Below are 21,830 nucleotides of genomic sequence, written 5' to 3' on the forward strand. Positions count from 1 at the left end.
AAAAGTAATTTATGTTTAATGTACAGTTGCTCTATAATTTTGGAGGAAAATTATCACTTTTCCAGTCTTTGATGTTTCACACTATGGCATTAACATTCACATGCAAAATGTCCATATCATAGGCTGACAGTAGCTTATACTATACATTCATTGTTTATTGTATTGTACTAAATTACTAAATTCACTATAAAAACATATACAAAATTACTGCAATCGTGAGGCAACATACCCATCTGAAACACGTTTCTTTTCATTTCTCTAGGAAGCATTAAGAGAATTATTGAGATTATTAAGAAATAACTTTTTTTGACACCAACACCCAAACCTTATCGATAAATTCATCTACAATCACACACACATTAACTGTATATTTTGTAAAACAAGTAACTGAGGTAAAACTTTAAGGCTCCTTTTGTTGCCACGCTGATCTTAAGCTACACCCTCCAGTCTCAGAGTCCAGGCATTTCCAGGGGATACTGGCATAGCAGGTATAAGAATCATGAGTCCAGATGTTTGTGTCACTGGTGCCCACTTCAGTGGTATGTTAGGATAGTCCAAAAGTGTCACCTGTGGATGTGAAAGATGAAAGTTTAAGGTTCATGACAAATGATGTTACATTGAATTTAACCGGTATATAGTGTAAGGATTACTTTTGTTGCCCCAGATGTCTTTGGTGTTGTAAGCTTAAGTAGCTGTTTGGGTGGCCAACCAAGGAGTATGGCATAAACTGTGCTGTTTTTAGCAGTGTACCTATAATAGGAGCAAACAGTTGTTAAATTCATACTACAACAGGATTTTACATATCAATAAAATGGAAAATGGCTTGAAATTCTCAGTCCCACCAGACTTGGACAGTGCTGTTTTCAGTCTGGATCCTCCAGGGTTTGGAAGCATAGATAGCCTCCCCATTTATCCCCAACCAGGCACCAAGTCCCCTCAGCCTTTCCTCAAACACTGGGGCAATCATACCATCTGACATGGGCCCAATGTTCAGTAGGTAGTTGCCACCCATTGCCACCACATTCACCATGTCCTGAGGAAAGAAAGTGTTTGATTAGCGCAAGATCACCAAACAACTAATCACAAATAACTGGACATTAATCAGTTGTAGGTGACGACCTACTGTGACCTTTCACCTTTATGATGGAAGGCAGGTCCAAGAGTTCACTAAGCTTCATGTCTCTTCTGTAGCCCCAGGAACGGGTGTCGATGGACTGGCATTTCTCCCACTTGTGGTCTGGAAGTTTACCAGGTGTGTACCTGTCAGCACAGTTGTAGTAGCCTCCATGTTTGCAATAGCAGCCATTACCCCACCTGTCATTGGTGACCACTACATCCTGAAGAAACACACGTCATAACAGTAAACCAACATACTCTTCATAAACCATTCACATTTGATTTATTCTCACGCATGATTTAGATTTAGTGCTTTTTCAATTTCTTATTTCCTCACATTTTCTAAGATGCTACTTGACCACTATGATTAGAAAGTTTTAGCCTTAAGAATAAACCTGCATCATGCCAGACGTCATGTAATGGATATATGCAAAATGTCTTTCACCTTGACTGGGCTGTCATTGTAGAGCCAAGAAAGAAACTGGGTGGAGTTCCAGTACGTATCCGGAGCTGCCCAGTCCCCATCAGACCAGATCAGATCAGGTTTGTACGCCATCACGAGGTCCACCAGCTCAGGAAGAGTCTTACGGGCAACAAAATATTGAGTCTTGAATCTGGAGGCTTGATCCATCAAGAAAAGGGGATGGTACCATTCATACAGAGAGTGGTAAAGACCCAAATGCAGTGATCTGGTGACAGAAAATTATTAGTGAACTAGTGAAATACTTTTGTAATGCACTGGTGAAGGTCTCAACTCCCACTCTGTTGTAGAGTTTATGTAGATATTAAGTGCTCTTTTTCTTTAAATCGTATCATCAAGAATCCTGTTCTGAAGATGGACTGATTCCTGAATAATTTCTTTATGGGGATCAATCCTTCATCACATCATATCTTAAAATTCATGACATATTCAAGATTATTGGCATTTTCTCTAGCCTCATGTGCATTTACCAAACTATGACATGTTATATGGAAAGGATGGAAAATTCTGAGTGAACATGGATGCAGCATCCCCCTTATCAACTCACTGCTTCCTGACAGCTGCAGCCAGCTCTCCCACCAGGTCCCGGTGAGGACCGACATCCACTGAGTTCCAGTTCCAGGAGCCTGCTGAGGGCCAGTTTGTGAATCCTTCATGGTGTTTGGATGTGAAAACCACATACCTGTAAAAGCAGTGATAATACACAGCCACACTCATTTCAAAGATTCAGAAGTGAGCAGGTAATCTGTTAAAGGTTTATTATATTTCAAATAATACAGACGATTGTATTCTTTTCCTAGTGTCTGTACAGGTGCATGTTGCAGTTGCAGCTGGTGCTGAGCAAACAGTGATAACAAAAGGGACCTGCTCCACTCTTCATCCCACTCAGATGCAAGGGCGTAGGTTTGCATATGCTTACTCCCACAGACCAACGTGCACATTAGGTTTATTGGCGACCCTAATGCCTTACTATACTATGACGTTTTATGACTTACTATACTATAATATTTTATGCCTTACTATACTATGACATTATTTGAAGTTTTTATGCCTTACTATACGATGACTTTTTTTTTTACATTTTATGCCTTACTATATTATGACGTTTTTTGACGTTTTATGCTTTACTATACTATGACGTTTTATGCCTTACTATACTATGAAGTTTTGATTACATATTAGTAAGAAAAACTTTTTTTTTCTACCTTACTATAGCATGACGTTTTTTTTTCTTTCTTTCTTTCATCTTTGGGCAGCAAAGGGCCGCAGGTCGGATTCCAACCCATGGCTGCTGTGGTTAGGACTAAGCCCATGTGGTACGCACTCTACCAGGTAAGCCACAGAGGCTCCCCATATTATGACCTTTTAATGCCTTACTATACTATGACTTTTTTGCCTTAATAAACTATTACCCTTTTCATGCCTTACTATACTATGAGATTTTTATGCCTTACTATATTACAACATATCGTCACCTTCCTAAAATAATGGCCTAAGTCATGTTTTGACAAAAATGTTTTTTTTGCCTAAATCACCCCCTCATGATGCTGGCCACCTCTGGTAAAATCGCCTGAATCCTCAGTTGAGGGGAACATGCAATTCTACCCCCGGTTGTATAATGGCCTATGTCAAAAGTGTGACTCTTTTGTTGAGTTTTTTGTGTTTCCTGAAAAACCTGAAAAAATGACTTAGGCCATTATTTTAAGAGGGTGTCGATATTTATTTTGCAGGATAACCTTCCCCAGCTGAGCGGGCCTGTCTCCACCTGCAGGGGGATCACTGACTTCCTGTCTGAGTCAGCACATCAATCTGGGGAAACATATCCCTGACTCCCAGACCATCAGCACCAGATCGTACCAAGGCTGTGTCTTTTCTCCTCTGCTCTTCTCCCTGTACACCAACATCTGCACCTGTAGTCATCTTTAAGTCAAGCTCCTGAAGTTTGCAGATGACACCACCCTCATTCGACTTATCTCTGATGGGGGATAACTCTGCCTACAAGTGGGAGATTGACCATCTGGTGTCCTGGTTCAGGCAGACCAATCTGGAGCTGAATGCTCTTCAGATTGTGGCGATCATAGTGGACTTCAGAAAGAACCCTGCCCCACCCACCCCTATCACCCTGTGTGACTCCTCCATGGACACCGTGGAGTACTTCTGTTTCCTGGGCACCACTGTCACACAGGACCTCAAGTGGGAACATCAGCTCCCTCACCAAGAAAGCCCAGGAGAGGACGCTCCTTTGGCAGTTGAAAAAGTTTAACTTGCAAAGGACAATGATGGTGAACTTCTACGCCCCCCACCCCAACCCCCACAACCTTGAACCATTGCACATTCCCCCTGTGAACTATTGCACATACACACCAACCTCAATCATTTTGCACAGTGTACATGTTTGTGTTGTATATATTTATATTGCTCTATTTATTCTTTTCTGTATTTATTGTGAATATTTTATGTGTATTGTTAAATTTTCAGAACTGCAGTACTTTCTTGTTTCATCTCTGTTTGTGTTTCTTTTTTTCTTACTATGTTTGTTGATATGCGCCAAAACACCAAAATAAATTCTGTGTATGTTGAAAACCTACATGACAATAAACCAGATTCTGATTCTGATTTTGATTCTGATTGACTCTTACTATACTATGACTTTTTTGTGCCTTAGTATACTATGACGTTTTATGCTATACTATAAGGTTTTTATGATATTTTATGCCTTGCTAAAAAATGACAGTTTCATGGAATTCTATGCCTTAGTACAGTATAACGTATTTATACCTTACTATACTATGACGTCTTAATCACATTTTTCCCCTTACAATAATGTGACATTTTTACGTTTTTGCCTTACTATACTATATTTTATACCATACAATACTATGACGTTTTTTGACCTTTTGTGCCTTACAATAACTATGAAATACTTTGACGTTTTTATGCCTTAATATAATATAATATTATTTGACGTTTTATGCCTTATTGTACCATTACATTTTTTACCTTAATAAACAATGACGTGTTTGTGATATTTCATACCATACTATAGCATGACGTATTTTGACGTTTTATGCCTTACTATACTATGACATTATTTGACGTTTTTATACCTTACTATACTATGACGTTTTTTGACGTTTTATGCCTTACTATACTATGATGTTATTTGACGTTTTTATGCCTTATTTTACTATGGTGTTTTTATGCCTTACTATACTAGGATATGTCATACCATACTATAGCATGACGTATTTTGACGTTTTATGCCTTATTATACGATGCCGTGTTTATGCCTTACTATACTATGATGTATTTTGACGTTTTATGCCTTACTATTGTATGACCTTTTTTGACATTTTATGACTTACTATACTATGACGTTTTATGACTTACTATACTATGACGTTTTATGCCTTACTATACTATGATATCTTATGTCTTACTATACTATGACCTTTTTTGACGTTTTATGACTTACTATACTATGACGTTTTATGACTTACTATACTACGACATTATTTGATGTTTTTATGCCTTACTATAGTATGATGGGTTTTTTACATTTTATGCCTTACTATACTATGACGTTTTTTGACGTTTTATGACTTACTATACTATGAAGTTTTTATGCCTTACTATACGATGCCATTTTTATGCCTTACTATACTATGACTTTTTTGACATTTTATGCCTTACTATACTATGACGTTTTATGACTTGCTATACTATGAAGTTTTTATGCCTTACTATACGATGCCATTTTTATGCCTTACTATACTATGACTTTTTTGACATTTTATGCCTTACTATACTATGACGTTTTATGACTTGCTATACTATGGCGTGTTTATGCCTTACTATACTATGATGTATTTTGACGTTTTATGCCTTATTGTACTAGGACGGTTTTTGAAATTTTATACCTTCCTATACTATGACATTATTTGACGTTTTTATGCCTTACTAAAGTATAACGTTTACATGACTTTTTATGCCTTAATATACTATGCCGTTTTTATACCTCACTATACTATGACGTTTTATACCTCACTATACTATGACATTTTATGACTTGCTATACTATGACGTTTTATGCCTTCCTATACTATGGCATTTTTATGCCATACTATACTATGACGTTTTTTTACGTTTTCATGCCTTAATGTAGTATGACCTTTTTTGACATTTTATGCCTTACTATACTATGATGTTTTTTTTACATTTTTATGCTTTATTATATTATGACGTTTTTTGATGTTTTATGCCTTACTATACTATGACATTTTTTGCCTTACTATACTATGTCGTTTTTAGGCCTTACTATACTGTGACTTTTTTTGACATTTTATGCCTTACTATACTATGATGTTGTTTGACGTTTTATGCCTTACTATATTATGACATTTTATGACTTACTATACTACGACATTATATGATGTTTTTATGCCTTACTATACTATGATATCTTATGTCTTACTATACTATGATGTTTTTTTTTACATTTTTATGCCTCACTATATTATGACATTTTTTGCCTTACTATACTATGTTGTTTTTAGGCCTTACTATACTATGACTTTTTTTACATTTTATGCCTTACCATACTATGACGTTGTTTGACATTTTATGCCTTACTATATTATGACATTTTATGACTTACTATACTACGACATTATATGATGTTTTTATGCCATACTATACTATGATATCTTATGTCTTACTATACTATGATGTTTTTTTTACATTTTTATGCCTTACTATATTATGACTTTTTTTTACGTTTTATGCCTTACTATACTATGACGTTTTAAGACTTACTATACTATGGCGTGTTTATGCCTTACTATACTATGATGTATTTTGACGTTTTATGCCTTACTATACTATGACGTTTTATGACTTACTATACTATGGCGTGTTTATGCCTTACTATACTATGACATTATTTGACGTTTTTATGCCTTACTAAAGTATAACGTTTTCATGACTTTTTATGCCTTAATATACTATGCTGTTTTTATACCTCACTATACTATGACGTTTATGCCTTACTATATTATGACTTTTTTTTACGTTTTATGCCTTACTATACTATGACGTTTTATGACTTACTATACTATGGCGTGTTTATGCCTTACTATACTATGATGTATTTTGACGTTTTATGCCTTACTATACTATGACGTTTTATGACTTACTATACTATGGCGTGTTTATGCCTTACTATACTATGACATTATTTGATGTTTTTATGCCTTACTAAAGTATAACGTTTTCATGACTTTTTATGCCTTAATATACTATGCCGTTTTTTGACGTTTTATGACTTACTATACTATGACGTTTTATGACTTACTATACTACGACATTATTTGATGTTTTTATGCCTTACTATAGTATGACATTTTTTTTACATTTTATGCCTTACTATACTATGACGTTTTTTGACGTTTTATGACTTACTATAGTATGATATTCTATCTTTACTGTACTGTGACGTCTTTTGAAGTTTTATGCCTTACTATTGTATGACCTTTTTTGACATTTTATGACTTACTATACTATGACGTTTTATGACTTACTATACTATGACATTTTATGCCTTACTATACTATGATATCTTATGTCTTACTATACTATGACCTTTTTTGACGTTTTATGACTTACTATACTATGACGTTTTATGACTTACTATACTACGACATTATTTGATGTTTTTATGCCTTACTATAGTATGACATTTTTTTTACATTTTATGCCTTACTATACTATGATGGTTTTTTTTACATTTTATGCCTTACTATACTATGAAGTTTTTTGACGTTTTATGACTTACTATACCATGACATTATTTGATGTTTTTATGCCTTACTATAGTATGACATTTTTTTACATTTTATGCCTTACTATACTATAATGTTTTTTTTTACATTTTATGCCTTATTATACTATGACCTTTTTTGACGTTTTATGACTTACTATACTATGACGTTTTATGACCTACTATACTATGACGTTTTATGCCTTACTATACTATGACTTTTTTGACATTATATGCCTTACTATACTATGACTTTTTTGACATTTTATGCCTTACTATACTATGACGTTTTATGACTTACTATACTATGGCGTGTTTATACCTTACTATACTATGATGTATTTCCACGTTTTATGCCTTACTATACTATGACGTTTTATGACTTACTATACTATGGCGTGTTTATGCCTTACTATACTATGACATTATTTGACGTTTTTATGCCTTACTAAAGTATAACGTTTTCATGACTTTTTATGCCTTAATATACTATGCTGTTTTTATACCTCACTATACTATGACGTTTATGCCTTACTATACTATGACGTTATTTGATGTTTTTATGCCTTACTAAAGTATAACGTTTTCATGACTTTTTATGCCTTAATATACTATGCCGTTTTTATACCTCACTATACCATGACGTTTTATGCCTTACTATACTATGACGTTTTATGACTTACTATACTACGACATTATTTGATGTTTTTATGCCTTACTATAGTATGACATTTTTTTACATTTTATGCCTTACTATACTATGATGGTTTTTTTTACATTTTATGCCTTACTATACTATGACCTTTTTTGACGTTTTATGACTTACTATACTATGACATTTTATGCCTTACTATACTATGACGTTTTATGACTTACTATACTATGGCGTGTTTATGCCTTACTATACTATGATGTATTTTGACGTTTTATGCCTTATTGTACTAGGACGGTTTTTGAAATTTTATACCTTCCTATACTATGACATTATTTGATGTTTTTATGCCTTACTAAAGTATAACGTTTTCATGACTTTTTATGCCTTAATATACTATGCCGTTTTTATACCTCACTATACCATGACGTTTTATGCCTTACTATACTATGACGTTTTATGACTTACTATACTATGACGTTTTTTGACGTTTTATGACTTACTATACTATGACATTTTATGCCTTACTATACTATGACGCTTTTTGACGTTTTATGACTTACTATACTATGACGTTTTATGACTTACTATACTATGGCGTGTTTATGCCTTACTATACTATGACATTATTTGACGTTTTTATGCCTTACTAAAGTATAACGTTTTCATGACTTTTTATGCCTTAATATACTATGCCGTTTTTATACCTCACTATACTATGACGTTTATGCCTTACTATACTATGACGTTATTTGATGTTTTTATGCCTTACTATAGTATGACATTTTTTTAAATTTTATGCCTTACTATACTATGACATTTTATGCCTTACTATAGTATGACATTTTTTTTACATTTTATGCCTTACTATACTATGACGTTTTTTCATGTTTTTATGACTTACTATGTCGTTTTTATGCCTCACTATACTATGACATTTTTTGACATTTTGCGCCTTACTATACTATGACGTTTTATGACTTACTATACTATGGCGTGTTTATGCCTTACTATACTATGACATTATTTGACGTTTTTATGCCTTACTAAAGTATAACGTTTTCATGACTTTTTATGCCTTAATATACTATGCCGTTTTTATACCTCACTATACTATGACGTTTATGCCTTACTATACTATGACGTTATTTGATGTTTTTATGCCTTACTATAGTATGACATTTTTTTAAATTTTATGCCTTACTATACTATGACATTTTATGCCTTACTATAGTATGACATTTTTTTTACATTTTATGCCTTACTATACTATGATGTTTTTTCATGTTTTTATGACTTACTATGTCGTTTTTATGCCTCACTATACTATGACATTTTTTGACATTTTGCGCCTTACTATACTATGACGTTTTATGACTTACTAAACTATGACATTACTTGATGTTTTTATGCCTTACTATACTATGACATTTTATGCCTTACTATACTATGATGTTTTTTTGACATTTTATGCCTTCCTATACTATGATGGTTTTTTTTACATTTTTATGCCCTACTATAGTATGACGTTTTTTGATGTTTTATGACTTACTATACTATGACTTCTTTTGAAGTTTTATGCCTTACTATATTATGACATTTTTTGACGTTTTATGACTTACTATACTATGACGTTTTATGCCTTCCTATACTATGGCATTTTTATGCCATACTATACTATGACTTTTTTTTTACGTTTTCATGCCTTAATGTAGTATGACATTTTTTGACATTTTATGCCTTACTATACTATGATGTTTTTTTTTTACATTTTTATGCTTTATCATATTATGACGTTTTTTGATGTTTTATGACTTACTATACTATGACATTTTTTGCCTTACTATACTATGTCGTTTTTAGGCCTTACTATACTGTGACTTTTTTTGACATTTTATGCCTTACTATACTATGACGTTGTTTGACATTTTATGCCTTACTATATTATGACATTTTATGACTTACTATACTACGACATTATATGATGTTTTTATGCCTTACTATACTATGATATTTTATGTCTTACTATACTATGATGTTTTTTTTTACATTTTCTATGCCTTACTATATTATGACATTTTTTGACGTTTTATGACTTACTACACTATGACGTTTTATGACTTACTATACTACGACATTATTTGATGTTTTTATGCCTTACTATAGTATGATGGTTTTTTTTTACATTTTATGACCTTTTTTGACGTTTTATGACTTACTATACTATGACTTTTTATGACTTACTATACTATGACGTTTTATGCCTTACTATACTATGCTATTTTTATGCCTTACTATACTATGACTTTTTTGACATTTTATGCCTTACTATACTATGACGTTTTATGACTTACTATACTATGGCATGTTTATGCCTTACTATACTATGATGTATTTTGACGTTTTATGCCTTAATGTACTAGGACGGTTTTTGAAATTTTATACCTTCCTATACTATGACATTATTTGACGTTTTCATGACTTACTATACTATAACGTTTTCATGACTTTTTATGCCTCAATATACTATTCTGTTTTTATACCTCACTATACTATGACGTTTTATGCCTTACTATACTACGACATTATTTGATGTTTTTATGCCTTACTGTAATGTGACGTCTTTTGAAGTTCTATGTGTTACTATTTTATGACATTTTTTTACATTTTTATGCCTTACTATACTATGATTTTTTTTTTTACATTTTTATGCTTTATTATATTATGAAGTTTTTTGATGTTTTATGACTTACTATACTATGACATTTTATGCCTTACTATACTATGTCGTTTTTAGGCCTTACTATACTGTGACTTTTTTTTGACATTTTATGCCATACTATACTATGACGTTGTTTGACGTTTTATGCCTTACTATATTATGACATTTTATGACTTACTATACTACGACATTATATGATGTTTTTATGCCTTACTATACTATGATATCTTATGTCTTACTATACTATGATGTTTTTTTTTACATTTTTATGCCTTACTATATTATGACATTTTTTGACATTTTATGCCTTACTATACTATGACGTTGTTTGACGTTTTATGCCTTACTATATTATGACATTTTATGACTTACTATACTACGACATTATATGATGTTTTTATGCCTTACTATACTATGATGTTTTTTTTACATTTTTATGCCTTACTATATTATGACTTTTTTTGACGTTTTATGACTTACTATACTATGACGTTTTATGACTTACTATACTACGACATTATTTGATGTTTTTATGCCTTACTGTACTGTGACGTCTTTTGAAGTTTTATGCCTTTCTATTGTATGACATTTTTTTACATTTTATACCTTACTATACTATGACATTATTTGATGTTTTTATGCCTTACTATACTATGACGTTTTATGCCTCACTATATTATGGCGTTTTTTGACGATTTATGCCATACTATACTATGATATTTTATGCCTTACTTATGATGTTTTTTTTTTACATTTTTATGCCTTACTTTATTATGACGTTTTTTGACGTTTTATGACTTACTATAGTATGATATTCTATCTCTACTGTACTGTGACGTCTTTTGAAGTTTTATGCCTTACTATTGTATGACATTTTTTTACATTTTATGCCTTACTATACTATGACGTTTTTTGACGTTTTATGACTTACTATACTATGACATTATTTGATGTTTTTATGCCTTACTATAGTATGACATTTTTTTACATTTTATGCCTTACTATACTATGATGTTTTTTTTTACATTTTTATGCTTTATTATAACGTTTTTTGATATTTTATGACTTACTATACTATGACATTTTTTGCCTTACTATACTATGTCGTTTTTAGGCCTTACTATACTATGACTTTTTTTGACATTTTATGCCTTACTATACTATGACGTTGTTTGCCGTTTTATGCCTTACTATATTATGACATTTTATGACTTACTATACTACGACATTATATGATGTTTTCATGCCTTACTATACTATGATATTTTATGTCTTACTATACTATGATTTTTTTTTTTTACATTTTTATGCCTTACTATATTATGACATTTTTTGACGTTTTATGACTTACTGTACTGTGACGTCTTTTAAAGTTTCATGCCTTTCTATTCTATGACATTTTTTTACATTTTATGCCTTACTATATTATGACATTATTTGATGTTTTTATGCCTTACTATCTTTTGATCACTTATTTTTTACATTTTATGCCTTACTATACTATGACATTTTCTGACTTACTATACTATGACGTTTTATGCCTTACTATACTATGACCTTTCTTTTACGTTTTCATGCCTTAATGTAGTTGACATTTTTTGACGTTTTATGCCTTACTATACTATGGAATTTTTATGCCTCACTATACGATGTCGTTTTTATGACTTACTATACTATGACGTTTTTTGACGATTTATGCCTTATTATACTATGTCGTTTTTATGCCCTACTATACTATGACTTTTTTTGACGATTTATGCCTTACTATACTATGACGTTTTATGCCTTACTATACTATGACTTTTTTTGACATTTTATGCCTTACTATACTATGACGTTTTATGACTTACTATACAATGATATTTTATGCTTTACTATATTATGATGTTTTTTGACGTTTTATGCCTTACTATTGTATGACATTTTTTTTTCATTTTATGCCTTACTATATTATGACATTTTATGCCTTACTATACTATGACCTTTTTTGACGTTTTATGACTTACTATACTATGACATTATTTGATGTTTTTATGCCTTACTATAGTATGACATTTTTTTACATTTTATGCCTTACTATATTATGACATTTTATGCCTTACTATACTATGACCTTTTTTGACGTTTTATGACTTACTATACTATGGAGTTTTTATGCCTTACTATACTATGCCATTTTTATGCCTTACTATACTATGACTTTTTTTGACATTTTATGCCTTACTATACGATGACATTTTATGACTTACTATACTACGACATTATTTGATGTTTTTATGCCTTACTGTACTGTGACGTCTTCTGAAGTTCTATGTCTTACTCTTGTATGACATTTTTTTACATTTTGTATGCCTTACTATATTATGACGTTTTTGACGTTTTATGCCTTACTATACTATGATGTTTTTTTCACATTTTTATGCCTTACTATATTATGACGTTTTTTGCTTTACTATACTATGATATTCTATGCCTTACTATACTATGACGTTTTATGACTTACTATACTATGACGTTTTATGACTTACTATACTACGAAATTATTTGATATTTTTATGCCTTACTATAGTATGATGTTTTTTTTTACATTTTATGACCTTTTTTGACGTTTTATGACTTACTATACTATGACTTTTTATGCCTCACTATACTATGTCGTTTTTATGCCTTATTATACTATGACTTTTTTTGACATTTTATGCCTTACTATACTATGATATTTTATGCCTTACTACACTATGTTGTTTTTATGCCTTTCTATACTATGACGTTTTTTGACGTTTTATGACTTACTATACTATGACGTTTTATGACTTACTATACTACGACATTATTTGATGTTTTTATGCCTTACTGTACTGTGACGTCTTCTGAAGTTCTATGTCTTACTCTTGTATGACATTTTTTTACATTTTGTATGCCTTACTATATTATGACGTTTTTGACGTTTTATGCCTTACTATACTATGATGTTTTTTTCACATTTTTATGCCTTACTATATTATGACGTTTTTTGCTTTACTATACTATGATATTCTATGCTTTACTATACTATGACATTTTATGCCTTACTATACTATGACCTTTTTTTGACATTTTATGCCTTACTATACTATAACATTATTCGATGTTTTTATGCCTTACTGTACTGTGAATTTTTTACAACATTTTATGCGACAACATACTATGACTTTTTTATGGCTTCCTGTACTATAACTTTTTATATCTTACTATACTATGTCTGCTTGTATACTTTACTATACTATGAATTTTTTTAAACCTTACTATGGTATGACTTTTTTATGACTTAGTATACTATGACTTTTTATGTCTTAGTATCTTTTATCAAAACACCATATTTATTAAAATTGTATTTGTTTGTACATGTTTTACTTATTTTTTCTTATTAAATCTATCTATCTATCTATCTATCTATACAATATGAACATGTACTGACAGGCTTTGGGGTGGATAAATATTTATGTTACATACGTCTATAATATAAACAGACATACTAAAATACATGTTTCTTTTAGCTATACATATATGTCGATATTGTTCTAATTTCTAACAGGTTTCATGTGTAATTTTTTTTTTTACATATATATAGGCTATACTGTAAATACATACACGATTTACTTCACATGTAGCCTTCATATATTTCATATATGGAAATTCAACACATGTACCCAAATCACATTTGCGTATGGGCGTTCCTGAATGCGAACTCAGATCTTAAATGTTAATAAAACGTTTGGTTGACGGCATTTAAAAGCTCTCTACCTTTTGAAGGGGTGGCGGGGTTGTGGCGTCCCTACCAATGTTGAGACCAAACCTACGCCCTTGCTCACATGGGAAGGGAATACAGCAGGTTTATGCACATTTTTTTGCACAAAGTCAATGTGTGGCTACCAGGAAGAGATTGAGATGAGGACCATACCTGGCACCTGATGCTTTGAATATTTTTGCCCATGTATCCGGGTTGAAGAATTCCGCGTGAAACTCTGTCGCAAAATCCGCGTATTTAAAACCTGGCGGGTAGTTTTTCTGCATAAACTCAACAAACTCTGCGCGCTTTGCGGACTGCCACCAGTACCAGAACCACTCACTATACTGGCCGAAGCCGGGGACCGAGAAGACCCCCCAGTGGACGAAAATCCCGACCTTCGCCTCGTCGAACCACTGGGGCAGGGGTCTTGCATCCAGACTGTCCCAGTTTGGTGCGTAGCGCTTTCCGCATCCAGGTCCAATCAAAAGAAGAGTAATTACACTTAGTAGTGAAATAATGTATGAAGGTCGCATTTGAAGTAACATGATTACTTGTGAGGAAGGTTATAGTTCAAGGGCGATTTAGAAGATCTTGCTTGCAGCTCCTTGTCAGTCGCCTCAGGTGGGCCTACCTATGTCTTCAGCATGCAGGCTACCTGTACCATCCATATGCTGTTGGGTACAGGGAAACTGGTAGTGTATTTAAAACCCAATTTCCAATCCGGTCCCTACACCCTCCCACTCAGTAACAAGTAACTTTGTAGAGTCACCCTCGCGGCTTTTGAGGCTGTCTTACCTAAGTGGGAGGGTATAAATACACCTGAAAGCTATGGGACGGCCTCACCTTTCTCCAGTGGAAACAGGAAATTCGTTGCTACCCATAATACCTCTGAAAGGTTATATAATTAAATAAATGCTCATAAATAATGTTCAAATGTAAAACATCATCTTATACACAGCATTGACAAAAATGTAGGCTTAAGTGTATGTGCAAGGACATGACATGACTCATGGCATAGTGAGCCTGTGAAAAGAAAATGATTATCTGAATGAATAGATTAATTAATTTAAAAAAAAAAACACTCCCATGCTCCACGGGAACGCGCAAACGGTGTGAGTGGGTAGAATTTTTCCTGTTGACGGTTCAACCACTAGAGGGCGTCAAACAACACTTTTTGTGTCACAATACTGGTTCCTCACCTGATGCAAATCTACTGGATGTCAAGCAGCAGGGAAATCAACTTGCCTCGAGATTCACAAATCTCTGACTGGCAAATGCACATGAATACACAGAAATGTACACTGTTATACATACGACACATTTATTTTAACAATATCCACAGTGGCCCAATCACAACCACAAAGCTCATTATTTCTATGACCTGTAATCTGGAATAAACTGTAATCATAACATACTACAGTTTTGACAGAAACATTCTCTTTATGTACAAAGCATACAGGCAAATTTGGATTCATCAACTGTGCAAAGATGGGCAGGCAAATAAAGGCCACGTTTATGAATTTAAAAAAACAAACAAACAAACAGACAAACAACACTGAATCTATTTGCTGTCAAGCAAATCACAGGGGCACTATTATCTCCAACAGTTAAAAGGAATCATTCTGTGGTTACAAACAAATGAACAAATAAGTTCATTTTACAGTAATAATTTAGCATCAATAATAGTATGGCCACAGTGTGTAAGTGGTGGTTTTCTTTAGAGTACAGTGGGCTACAGATTCACAGTGTGTGACCTACATCAGTGCAGACAGCCAGCTGCCTTTCGAGCATCTGTTTTTCTACCAAGTCTTCCACTCTGCCAACCTCCACCTCATCCACGTCGTCCATAAAACTGGACCAATCTGTACCCCCATCTGCACGTTCCATGGGCTCTGGTTGGTTGGCAGGGTGAACAGGGGCAGAATCATCATGAGTGGTGGTCACGCAGTTGCAGCTGTCACAAATGCCAAAGCGTCTGAGTCCTGGTGAAACACTGGATCCAGTGAAGGTTCGCCTGCAGCTCTTACAAGACACTGGCCAGTAGTGTCTGTGGACCTGCCGATGGCCAACACAGAGAGAAAGACAGCTGTATGTGAATGATTTTGGAGAGGCAACAATAACTTTTAGATTATTATACAGTAAGTGAAGAATAACAATACAGGAAACAAAAGATTTACTGCTCTTATTGTGCTTATTTCATTCCAGATAAAACACAAACAACAGGGAAGAAAGAACTGAATTTAACTGCACTCAATTAAAGAGTGAGATGGGTAATTAGTGTTTACAGTGAACTGATAGCAATTACTGGCTTAAAGTTTTGTACAAACCATTATATCTTGAATATCAATTAAACACTGAACAATCCTTTTCAAGAACACATTTTAAATCTTTAACAAGTCAATTCATTTTTTTCTGTACAAGGACTGCCAATATAAATGTTATTGTGGTTGAACAACAACAAATATGTTTGTTTTTTAAAACCTTTAATTAACCTGGGGTAGGTTCACTGAGCATAATTACTGTTATCCATAAATTCCCTGCTCTTCTTAAATAACTTCAAAGATTCACATCTGGAAAACAGTCTCATCTTTTTCTTCATTCCTCAGTAATTTAAAGTAATGGTTGCTCACATTGTAATACAACTTATAATTTCGCCTATGAATCAAAACCAAGCTGAAGATCATGTAATATAATTTTTTTCAGATTTTTCTGCAGTCACAGCTACACTGTGAGTTCTTACTGTACTGAGTTCTTACACTGAGGGCATGGCTGCGAAGATGCTCCTGTCTTGTGAACCTCTTGCCACACATGGGACAAGGGAAGGGCCTCTCTCCTGTGTGACAGCGGATGTGTCTCTTCATGATGCCCTTCTGCTTGGCAGTGTACGGGCAGAAAGGGCACTTGTGGAGTTTCACTGGCACTACCAAGCCATCGCCTGTAGGGGGAGAGAGAAGCAAACTGTTCAAAGCTACCCAACTAGGACAATTCTGCAAAATGTGTAGCCTTACTTTTCCGCTTGGGAATTTAGTGAATGCAACAGTGTAAGTTTAAAAGATGTTTTTTTTTAAGCCTTCTGGAAAATACGTCACCCTAGGCCATTTACCTGTGTCCTCTCCAAGCCAGTCAGACTGGATCTCCATGATAGATGATCCCACAAATCCCAAACTTTCATCCATTCTGCCTCCACCTGTGCTGCTACCAAGTCCTTGGTTAAAGCGCTGCCCCACTCTTTCCCCCAGAGGACTAGGGCCTTCACCTCTAGCCAGCATCTCCATCAGCTGCCGGGCATTAAAAGAAGGGCTGTATCCCAGGGGGGAGCGTTCGTTGGAGGGAGAGGGACTAGGGGGAAGTAGCCTGCTATGATGAGAATTATGCAGAGAGGGCCCAGGATACGAGGCAAGGTCTTTGGTGTCAGGGGACTCCATAAGCTCCTCATCAGGGTCGTACTCTATCTTGGGATTCACTAACTCTGGAGTCAAAGTAGAGGATGAGGAGGATGAGAGGTTTGTCTGATCCATGTGTCCCTTCTGTCCTTCACTCCCAGATGTAAACTCCTCCCTGGAATGATAGTCGCTGTCAATGTCTCTGCTGGTGCCTGGAGGGGTGGCAACAGGGATAGACAAGGGGGTTCTAGCTGATGTCACAGACTCCGGACCTAGACCCGACCCTCTATCCGCCTCTGCAACCTGTGAACGAGGCTCTGCAGCCACCGAACCATTGGAGATTGCCACTGCTGAAGAGCCGCTGTCTGCAGGACCCATCCCTCCTTCCTGTGCCTGGTCCTCCTTCTCTGTGTTCCTCTCCTTCTCCTTGTTGCATATTTCCAAAGATGAGCGGATGTATCCTTTACAGAAGTTCACCAGATCTGTCATCTGCAGGTAACTGGCTGCTGACATTACCTCAATGACGTTGCTTCTGTTTAGGGCCAAACGGCCAGAGTAGAGGAAGTCCAGGATAATTGAGAAAGCATCAGCTGTTACAATGTCCAGCGATGCGGTGCTGTAGCGTTGGCCATTGTCCTGAGAAGAGATATATTATACAAAAAATCAGGGCCTGATTTCTTAGCTGCTTTAACAAAAAATCATCTGCTTATTTAATAATTCAAGGCATAAAAGTTCTTCTTCTCCTCAATCTTCACCAATTCATGACATTTGTTTCTAAGAAGTCATGCCCAACACTTTTCCCCCCACTACCAAGGAAAATAAAACTGTCGAAGGCACTGATGTCAGCTTCTCTCACCTGCAGATAGTGAACCAGAAGAGCCCGGAAATATCCACTCCCAGCAAACAACACATTACGATGGGCCTTGAAGACACGGCCCTCAACAAGGATGCTGCAGTCACAGAAGAAGTCCCGCTTGCGCTGCTCATTGAGCTCAAACAGCAGTTTTGGTAGGTAGCAGGGCACTTCCATGTCTACACCCCAGTGAACCCTGACAGAGAGAGGAGAGAGAAGGGTGTGTCACTTTAAACAGGGAAGAACATGTTGATATTGGACTTTTGGGTTCTGTTTATATCTTTCATTTAAAATTAACTACACACTCTATAATCTTGTGTGACACTTGACTTCAAATGTATTGTTAAGGAGGCAATGGAGTATGGTACAAGCTAATTGTTGTGTTTTAATCACTGAGGTTAGGCAACGTTTAATATGATAAAACATTTATTGTCTTTTAGGTTGCCGAGACTTAAATATGCAGAATTCAGACAAATAAGCATATGGTTGACAGCGGTAGTAAAAAGAGGAGGCTACAACTAAACATCCCTACTTTGTTTACTTACATGCTAGCTTGTGTTGGTAGCGCCGAGTAGCTAGCGTTAGTTATATATTGAAAACAGATGACTAATTACACACACTGCACTTTACGAAGAATATTGATACACAGTGAGGTTAAAAAAAAGACATATTATGGCCTCACCTGTAAAATTACGCGTGTGAACGTCACAAAACCTTTATTATAGCACAAAAATATGGATTAACAAGGGTCATTGTCCTGTGTTGACGTTAGCAAACAACTTCCGCTTTCTTCTTCTTCTCAAAGTTTACTGGTGGATTGCAAATAGTCCTGTGGTGCGTATCGCCACCTACTGTACAAGAGAGTGTAACACCATGTCATTTTACCCTGTTGCAGTCCTCATTCTACACACCACCTTCTTCTTACCCTGTGCTGTTCTTTTTGGTAAATTCTAGGTTTGATACCAAGTAAGATCTTTTGTGTCAAAGTGCTCTTCAGCAATCAGCAGATTTCTTATGTGAATTACTGACTTATGACAGTGTTATGAAACCAATTTGTTGATTTTCAACAAGAATACTTTTATAGGACTGTTAAAGTATTTTTGATATGATGTCTGTTCTTTGAAATCATGGCATAACCCTTCTACATGTCAATATTGATTGTACACAACATTGACTGATTAATTAATTTAAATTTGAATTTAACATAGACTTTTATCTTATGAAGTATTCACTAAATGTCATAGTGCCAGCTTTCATTTACTGCAGAATAATATTTTTAGTCCTGTCTCATTCTCCTGTGGGTACTCTTGTCCTCTGGGGTGGTTGTTCCTTAGTTGGTGGTTGCAAGACACTGATGAAAATTAATTAAATTCAAAGATAGTTTAAAAACTGTGCATCACATAATTGATGTGAGACATTATTTTAGATGCTGTTCCACTCAACTGTGATCAATAAAACAAAAATTAAGGCATAAAATAACAAAATTTACACAAGCACTATTTGGAGGTGGCTGAGTGCAGTCACACTGCTGTAATCCCACTGTGCATCTCTATAACAGGGACAAACATGTAAAAATTAACCTCCAAAATAACCTTCAGTGAACCACATTGACAGGTGTCCACCTGGACTTGACAAAAATGACATTTTCACCATAGAGACGGATTAATTTAGAAGATATAAGAATAGAGAAGAGATCCATTTAGAGTGGAGAAATATTAAATACTGCATTTATTTGTAATGTGATAAAAAAAAAGACATTATACAGACTTGTTAAAATTGTAACACTTGTCTCATGTGACTTTTTTTCCACTTCAGAGCAGTTTAAAATAATAATAAATATAATTTATAAATAATTTTTCTTCACTTTCTTCACACAAGTGAGACAGTGGAACTTTTGTTGAGTAGCGGCAACAGCAGCCTCCCTGACCGCAAGGGGTGACAACTCAAGCCACGGCCACATACAGCTAGTGACTTACCCACCCATGTGAGACGGTAAGTCACATGTTGATACAGTCTAGTCGCTGCTATTATGTGGCTTTGCTCTGTTGATGACCAGCTAAGATTCAAAAACAGTCTGAGGGCTGGTTGTCTGGAACTTTTCTCTGTTGATCACCAGCCAGGTTACATGTGGACGAGATGTCAAGCTAACGAACGACTGTACCAATGAATTACACGATTCACCAGAAAGTCTGATAAATAAATGCGGTATTAGTGCTAACATTATCATAAAAAATAAACCTGTTCATGTTTGACTGAGAGTTGATTTGTGTAACTTTGTGTTATGTTTGCTTTCACTGAATAAAACTCAAACATTAGTTTACTTTTTGGAGCATTCAAACAGTAGGATATTAAATTGCAGCCACGGACAGAAATAAGAGAAAAATCTAATTTCCACACCAAACTTCAACACGGTAATCAGCGCATAATAAAAACCAGTGTTAGTTGCGTTAGCAGTCTAGTAAAGCAGATGCCATCTCTGAGTCTATTCTGAAACCCAGTTATTGCTTTGAGTCTTTTCATCCTGTTATTGTTGGACCAAGGGTTATTCTTGTTTTGCTCCACGGTTTCTCACTTTCTGTTTCTGGCCTGTTGACCCTCTGCCAGTCTTACTCTTTTCTTCATAGTTGTACTTTGCTCTGGTAGGTGGTGGCTCTTCCATTTTCCCCGACATGTTTGTTGTGGTAACCTTCATTTTGTTCTTTTTATGTTTTATGGTGGCTGGCAGACTATGAAGTGATTCACTACTGCCACCTACCGCTTTAGAGTATGTCATTGATGTCTTTGTTTTTCGTATGAACCTTTGTTCACACCTTGTTGCTTAGGGACACACATATGATGGTATCTCTTAGCTGGCACATCCGGAAAATGGTCTTACCTGACCATTTTAGAAAAAGTAGGCTTTAGCTGCCAAAACCAAAGTAGCAACATTGCTTTGGTACAGTATTTAAGAATTTACTTTTTGTACATTTAAATGTCCCATAGTCTTGTTTTAACTACTATAAATTGACTTTTTTTAAAAACTATAAAAAATATTGA

At 34.6% G+C, this 21,830-nt stretch overlaps 2 protein-coding genes and 1 long non-coding RNA gene across 4 annotated transcripts; 1 reads left to right on the top strand and 2 right to left on the bottom strand.

Annotated features, from left to right (window-relative positions):
- Positions 1-15,322, bottom strand: LOC130183583 (tissue alpha-L-fucosidase-like). Its single transcript, XM_056399155.1, has 7 exons — positions 14,730-15,322; positions 2,145-2,279; positions 1,562-1,805; positions 1,137-1,337; positions 843-1,033; positions 651-750; positions 1-567 (listed from the first exon to the last, which is right to left on the bottom strand). The coding sequence occupies exons 1-7, from the start codon at positions 15,101-15,103 to the stop codon at positions 430-432; spliced, it is 1,383 nt and encodes a 460-aa protein (XP_056255130.1). The 5' UTR covers positions 15,104-15,322; the 3' UTR covers positions 1-429.
- LOC130183585 (uncharacterized) lies at positions 1,190-5,127 on the top strand. 2 transcript variants are annotated; one of them, XR_008829852.1, is made up of 6 exons: positions 1,190-1,252; positions 1,584-1,659; positions 2,158-2,281; positions 2,398-2,500; positions 2,854-2,929; positions 3,328-5,127. It is a non-coding gene; the product is annotated as an uncharacterized LOC130183585 (long non-coding RNA). The 2 variants fall into 2 exon arrangements; XR_008829851.1 differs by having other exon boundaries at positions 2,398-2,496.
- Positions 15,323-15,862: 540 nt separating the features above from the next.
- Positions 15,863-19,609, bottom strand: zbtb8b (zinc finger and BTB domain containing 8B). The gene is made up of 5 exons (XM_056399315.1): positions 19,477-19,609; positions 18,798-18,990; positions 17,662-18,577; positions 17,315-17,493; positions 15,863-16,613 (listed from the first exon to the last, which is right to left on the bottom strand). The coding sequence occupies exons 2-5, from the start codon at positions 18,969-18,971 to the stop codon at positions 16,299-16,301; spliced, it is 1,584 nt and encodes a 527-aa protein (XP_056255290.1). The 5' UTR covers positions 18,972-18,990; positions 19,477-19,609; the 3' UTR covers positions 15,863-16,298.
- Positions 19,610-21,830: the final 2,221 nt, after the last annotated feature.

Source organism: Seriola aureovittata, chromosome 16 (assembly GCF_021018895.1).
Source record: "Seriola aureovittata isolate HTS-2021-v1 ecotype China chromosome 16, ASM2101889v1, whole genome shotgun sequence".
Taxonomy (NCBI): Eukaryota; Metazoa; Chordata; class Actinopteri; order Carangiformes; family Carangidae; genus Seriola; species Seriola aureovittata.

Bases quoted from the DNA above. Each gene is read 5' to 3' on its own strand.
- LOC130183583 (XM_056399155.1), bottom strand. From the start codon at position 15,103: ATGTTACTTCAAATGCGACCTTCATACATTATTTCACTACTAAGTGTA. The intron at 1,806-2,144 runs GTGAGTTGATAA...TTCTGTCACCAG, and splicing joins GCTGCAGCTGTCAGGAAGCA to ATCACTGCATTTGGGTCTTT. The intron at 1,034-1,136 runs GTGAAAGGTCAC...TTCTTTCCTCAG, and splicing joins ACCTGCCTTCCATCATAAAG to GACATGGTGAATGTGGTGGC.
- zbtb8b (XM_056399315.1), bottom strand. From the start codon at position 18,971: ATGGAAGTGCCCTGCTACCTACCAAAACTGCTGTTTGAGCTCAATGAG. The intron at 18,578-18,797 runs GTGAGAGAAGCT...ATCTCTTCTCAG, and splicing joins TTCTGGTTCACTATCTGCAG to GACAATGGCCAACGCTACAG. The intron at 16,614-17,314 runs GTAAGAACTCAG...GGCCATCGGCAG, and splicing joins TTCGCAGCCATGCCCTCAGT to GTCCACAGACACTACTGGCC.